A 6,763-nucleotide genomic window follows, 5' to 3' on the forward strand; every position below is an offset into this window, starting at 1 on the left:
ACCAAGAAGGTAGATGAGGGCAGTGCAGTTGATGTTGTCTATGTGAATCTTAGCAAGGCCTTTGACAAGGTACCGCATGGTAGGCTGTTGCGCAAGTTTAAATCTCTGACAAGACAGAGGGTGGTTGTAGAGGGTTGTTTTTCAAACTGGAGGCCTGTGACCAGCGGGGTGCCTCAGGGATCGGTGCTGGGTCCACTGTTATTTGTCATTTATATTAATGATTTGGATGTGAATTTAGGAGGCATGGTTAGTAAGTTTTGCAGATGACGCCAAAATTGGTGGAATAGTGGACGGTAAGGAAGGTTATCTAGGATTGCGAAGGGATCATGATCAATTGGGCCAGTGGGCTGACGAATGGCAGATGGAGTTTAATTTAGATAAATGCGAGATGATGCATTTTGTAGGACGCTGAGGAGAGTTACAGAACAAAGAGATCTAGGCGTACAGGTTCGTAGCTCCTTGAAAGTGGAGTCACAGATGGACAGAGTGGTGAAGAAGGCATTCGGCATTCTTGGTTTCATTAGTCAGAACATTGAATACAGGAGTTGGGACGTCTAGTTGAAGCTGTACAAGACATTGGGTAAGGCCACACTTGGAGTACTGTGTACAGTTCTGGTCACCCTATCATAGAGAGGATGTTATCAAACTAGAAAGCGTGCAGAAAAGATTTACTAGGACAAATGTGGGCAATTGGGATTAGTTTAGTGGTTAAGAAAAAAGGGCAGCATAGACAAGTTGGGCCGAAGGGCCTGTTTCCATGCTGTAAACCTCTTATGACTCTATCTTTGGACTATGACTTGAGTTCTTTTGCGCATCCTTTTTGTACCACGTTGATACTTTTTCCCTTATTCAGCTTTTCATTTGATGAATTCAGCTTAGTAATTCTGGCCTGAAACTTGTTTCTTTTTCCAACAAGCACGTTCAATGTGGCCCTTTTTGCCACATTTCCTGCACACAATATCTTTGCACCAACAGTCCGCTACTGAGCGTCTGGATTTTGTACATCGATGGCGATTACAAATTTGTGTCAGTGTTTGGTTTTCAGCCCACACAAATTCTTGTGCTCAAGAATTGTGCTTCTTTGGCTGCCAATTCTACGGATACAGTAACTTCCAAAGTTTTCTTTAAAGTAGGGTTGCTTTCTGATAACCACTTTTGAATAGTCTCACTGCTTAAGCCACAGACTAATCTATCTCTAATGGTGTCATTCAAGACATCCCTGAACTCAGTGCTCAGCTAGTCTCTTCAAGGTAGCTGCAAACTATGTGATTGATTCACCTTCTTGTTGATTACGCTTATGGAATCTAAACCTTTCAGCAATGTCGAATGGTATTGGTGAATAGTGGCCCTGCAGTATTTCCACTCTTGCATCGTAGGTTTTCATGCCAAGCTTTTCTGGATGTGCCAACTTCTTAGGAGGTTAAAGGCTCTCCCCTCCTCATTATGCCCAGGGAAGTTGGAACTACTAAAGAATCCCTACAGTATAGAAGGAGGCCATTCGGCCCATCGAGTCTGTACCGACCACAATCCCACTCTGGCCCTACACTCCTGGAACCCCATGCATTTACCCTGCTAATCCCCCTGACACTAGGGTTAACTTAGCCTGGCCAATCAACCTGACCCGCACATCTTTGGAGTGTGGGAGGAAACTGGAGCACCCGGAGGAGACCCACACAGACACGGGGAGAACGTGCAAACTCCACATAGACAGTGACCCAAGGCTGGAATTGAACCTGGGACCCTGGCGCTGTGAGGCAGCAGTGCTAACCTAACCACTGTGCCACCGTGCCTATTTCTGCCACTATCTCTCTGTACACTCAACAATCGATCCCACAGCGTCAAAGCTCCCGCCATTTTTATTTTGGAAATGGCCTGCAAGAGTGCGATATGCCAAGTAATTTTTAGCACTATTTTGCTGCTTTATTCCCCAAAACAAGGTAAACCCAAACTCAGCTTCTTTCCTTTTTGTGATTTGCAACACCCCCAGTTTTAAATTTGTTATTGCAGGGTACTTGCCACTCACACTGCCCCTGGGGCTATTGCAGATCTTTTTGGGCAAAGCACGTGGTGAGCTTCTTTCTGAAGTTGTTTTCTCCCTAATCTTGATTATTCTTTGGTTCCTCCGGTGGCTGCGACCGTTGTTCGGCACCCCTCCATCACCAACCTTTGTAATGATTTCAATTATTTATTCTTCTGTTGGGTGTCTACAATGCTGTTGAACTTTTCCACTTTTTTTTTCCCATCTGGAGTGGCTGCAAGTTTGGTCCGACCACCTCGTTGCCAGTTTTCTGTGTGGTGGTTTTAAAAGATAGGCTGTAGGCCTCAGAGATTCAAACAAATAAAGTTCTTTATTGAAAGAATGTTAACACTATAGGCTGCTAAGATAGACTGACCTTTTGCCCGTATAAATGGCCGAATAAGTCAATAGTGAAGTTACGTGACTGGTCTCTCAAAGTGCCCCTGTTCCGTTGCAAAGCTGCTGGTGAATACACAACATCCATGAAATTGAAATCCCTCATCTTTGGCATCATCATGTTTTACCAACTCTGTTCCTGCTCCAAGGCCTTGATATCCTACCTCCAAAGCAAAGCTTTAACGTGACTTTCTTATTTTGCATTTACAAAAGCAAAGATCCCATACGTTTTCTTTACTCCCTTGTCAATTTTCCCTGATGTCTAGCCTACAGTAACATAATCACAATGACATCAGAAGCAGCAGAATCTCTGATGCACTGCTCAATATGGCAGTGGCCCAGATTATGTTTGAGAGTTCCTAAGGAGCACAAAACTGATTCAGCACACACCTTTGACTGACCTCTAGTTCAATCACCTGTGGAACTAGTCACATGTTGACCACCTCTAATGGAAAATGGCAATTGGGGTCCCGTTTATGTCACTGGACCCTGATTTCTATATTTAAAAGGGGCCCAACACCTGAAACAGCTGGGCACTTTGGATACCCTTTTCATTACTGGTGGTAACAGGATGGTAAGGCTACTGACCCTATTTTGAAAATAGACGTGAGTGAGTGAAGTGGTGTAGCTGAATTGGGTGATGCTGCACCGATTTATATCATGAATTCTTGAAAGGCACAACTCCAGACTTCAGATTGCAAATGTTTTTTGTTTCCTTTTTCTTCTGCTGCTGTTCACACAGTCATTGGATACCTTTAATACTGTGTACATACAAAAACACACATTTAGGTTTATTTTGGGTTATTAATGTCAGTGAATCCACCAACTATTTTTCCCTTCATCAATTCCAAGTTAATCCCAGCATGAAATCTAGCCCAGAATGCAGTAATATTATGCTTTGACTGATTTAACAGTGCAGAATCTGCCGTGTTTACATTGGCAATCAGGTGTCCGATCCGATACCTGTATCTATCTTGCTTCAATCTAAAAGTAGTTCTGTAAAACTGGGCATTGGATTTTTTTTTTGTCATTTCTTAGTTATGGATGGAAAACTTTTTGTAGCCACGTAACTGGATTAAAACGAGGTGCTGTTTTAATTTCCCATAGTTGAGCTGGAATTATTAAACCAACACATTGGCTTCTGCGGATCAAAAATTGAATTTTCTGTCTTGGAGTTTTCTCAGTTGCTTCAATGTTCTAGATTTGAAGCTGAATTTAAGATTATCAGAAGTCAGTGTTTGTTTTTTATTATGTTGTAAATGTGCGCTGAAATGTTCCACCAAATCATGACAACCAGTCTTATGGAGAACTGAGCTGTTAACATCTTTTATTCCAATTAATAAATGTCAAGGCTGCACTGTTTTGGTATATTAATTATGCAATCTGGAATTAGGATTGGAGTCAGTAAAATTCATTTTTTAAATAAAAGCAGCACTTTGAATTTTGTGGTGGTCTACTTAATGCAATTTTCATTATTTGGGTTCATATCACACTATATTCCCCACTCTCTGATGGCTTTGTGGATAGAGCCTCTTTCCAGTCTCTACTAATGTAGAGCAGAAGGTTGTGCATTTGATTCTTGCTTAATACTGTGTTAGCTGATCTCAGCTGTGATAGCAGTTGGGTTGCTGTTTTGACATCTGCCCTTGGATTATGGAGGAGAAATGTTAGCCAAGACCCCCCCCCCTCCCATTTGTTTCCTCCTAGTTTTGCTGGAAAGTCTGTGTTTATGCTGCGTTGATGTGTGATTCTGAGTGTATTCGTGAACAAGGACACTGGATAAGGAGGGGTTAGAACGACTTGCAGAACCTCCCTCAATTGTATAGGCTTACTGATATAATTTAAAAGCCATTTTGGTGCACTGCCACCAAAATATTGCTGCCACTCAGTATTTAAGTGTGAAGAATGGACAATTGGATGAAATGCTGGAGGACAGCTAGAATCCGTAAAACCACGCTTCCAAAGTCTTCAACAGAAAATGGGGGAAAAAGTGACAAAGTTATTTGATAATCCATTCATTTTGCTTTCTTAAATTTTGTCTATACAGCAAATAGATGGAGAAGCCTTTTTGCTACTGACTCAGACGGACATTGTCAAAATTATGAGCATCAAACTGGGGCCTGCGTTGAAGATTTACAACTCCATCCTCATGTTTAAAAATGCAGAAGAAAATGAGTCGCCTAAAGAACTGTAAATAATGTACTTCTTAGGCACAAGGACCTGCAGACTGGAATGAAATTCAGCTTGAGATGATTTTTCTTCTCTGACTTTCTGACTCATTTAACATTTAATGAACGAAATCTGTGGTGCCAACACCAGTGGGTGAAGACCACAGCATTCAAAGACGTACAAGAGGTTTTTTTTGGGAGAACTAATGTCTTCCTGTGTTATGCTATTGTAAGTGATATTTCTTCGACGTATCCAGAGTTTTAAGAAAACACTACAACCTCATTTATGGAAACTGGTTCTCATCATTGGAGCCTTGATTGTTATGTCACTGATGTCCATTTCCTGTGTCTTCTACCCAAACCTATCAGAAAATTTGGTCTCCATCTTGGTGATTTTTCTTTCTTAATGCCAATTGCTTTTTGTCCCAAATGCTTCTTTAATTGGGAACAGTACAGGGTAAAAGCAAAGATGTGGCAGAAGCTAGGAGGATCAATAAAAACCCCTGTCCTTGAACTATTGGGTAAAATCCATTCAACACCGTTGGACTTGTTTTCTCCGAGACAACGTGATGAACTATACAATTAAGGTGAACACATGAACTGAATCTCAATATGCATTTGCAGTTGTAATCTTCAGGAACACAGTGTGCTTTCTATTCCTTTCATTTCTGTGATTTTGTCTGATTATTTGTGGAATATTGAAGTGGAGTAATTGACCTGTTGTTGAGTTGTGCAGCCATGAACTAATCGGCACTGCTTAATGTTCAATTCTCTATAGATTTTTAAATGTGAATGTTTCAGTCAGAGTTATGGCTGCCAGAGACATCCAGTTGTTTTTGACGTGCGCACATTACATTGAAATGTTTACGATAGATTAAACATGTTGTAAATATTTGCAATTTACTAGTTCGCCACTGTTCCTGGTGTAACTTTGTTCAGAAAATGAGCATCAATCAAGATCCTGGACATTTTCACATTTTGTGGCAGGGCACAGGTAAGATGCAGATAAAAGGGGGGTGTTTGTATTCCTCATAAAAATTTAGTAGAATTGTTTGTGTGCAACATTTGGTGAAGATTTTCTCTGGCATTTCAAGCAAAGTTGCAAAACCGAATTTTGTGAAGTTCTTGTTTTTTTTAAAGCAGGTTAACAATTTGGCACTGTATCCAACACAGCACGGGGTTGGTCTTAAGTTAGCACAATGACAAAATGGGTAATATCAAATTGCCAGACTATTTTGCATCTCTCACCAATTTGTATTGACATTATCCTGATTTGTATTGCTATTATTGAAAAATGTGCTGCAAATTTGCTATCATTCATTCTACAATATGTCACTGAATTACGTTTGAATAACTTATTTCTGGGGGCCATGGATAATTTTCTGTTTCCCATTGCTTGTTGTCCTATTTTCTTTATATTTTCTTTAAAAATTGAGATGACTTAGAGCCTTAACTATCTTGAATGTTTGCACTCGCGGGGAATTGAACAGAAATTTTGAATAAGATATTTTTATGGAACGTGCATTTGCCTCCCAATATTTTTGTGCCTTTTATCTCTTGTATCCGATCTCTCTGAATTTCCCTTTTAAGAATAATGGTAACTAGCAATTGGTGCCAAGATTCATTGGTTTGAAAGGAGTTTACGTATTTAACATCCTCTCTTTTGGCAAGACTGCTGCCCTCTTTTCCATAGTAACTAGAATATTAGTGTATTAACAAAAAACCTGTTAAAGATTTAAAATACCACTCTACTGGCAAAACCCACATCCTGCCACTCACTGCTATAGTGTTTTAATAAATCAAGCTACATTACTGCCAAGACTTTATAAGTAATTTCAGTGCACTGCAACCAACATGTTCAGTTACAGTGCAACTTTTTGGTGCTCAACTGATCTCCCCAAGCCTATGAGAGAAAGATGTGAAGCAACATCCAATCACTTCCTCCAGGGAGATAATCAGAAGATGGAGCATCCAGAAGTACTTATGCATGCCATTGTAAGCTCCATGTTTCTTGAAGAGTGAGACATGATGCAGCAAGGAATAGGTACATTTTTCAAAAAAAATTATATATCGGTTCGCTTTAGAATTTTTTTTATTAGGAAGGGCTCGTTTTGCAACCAAATTGAGGAAGCAATTGTTTGTCATGACCTTTTCAAAAATGTATAGGCCTAGATTTTTCTGC

At 40.2% G+C, this 6,763-nt stretch overlaps 1 protein-coding gene across 4 annotated transcripts in view; it reads left to right on the top strand.

The window, feature by feature from the left end:
* Nucleotides 1-6,395, top strand: part of LOC144509396 (lethal(3)malignant brain tumor-like protein 4) — a 62,054-nt gene extending 55,659 nt beyond the window's left edge. For all 4 annotated transcript variants that reach the window (XM_078238192.1, XM_078238191.1, XM_078238193.1 and 1 more), the window contains one exon: nt 4,461-6,395. In XM_078238192.1, coding sequence (XP_078094318.1) covers nt 4,461-4,607 — 147 coding nt within the window. In that variant the 3' untranslated portion in view covers nt 4,608-6,395. The remainder of the gene's footprint in view (nt 1-4,460) is intronic.
* Nucleotides 6,396-6,763: the final 368 nt, after the last annotated feature.

Source organism: Mustelus asterias, chromosome 21, assembly GCF_964213995.1.
Source record: "Mustelus asterias chromosome 21, sMusAst1.hap1.1, whole genome shotgun sequence".
Lineage (NCBI taxonomy): Eukaryota > Metazoa > Chordata > Chondrichthyes > Carcharhiniformes > Triakidae > Mustelus > Mustelus asterias.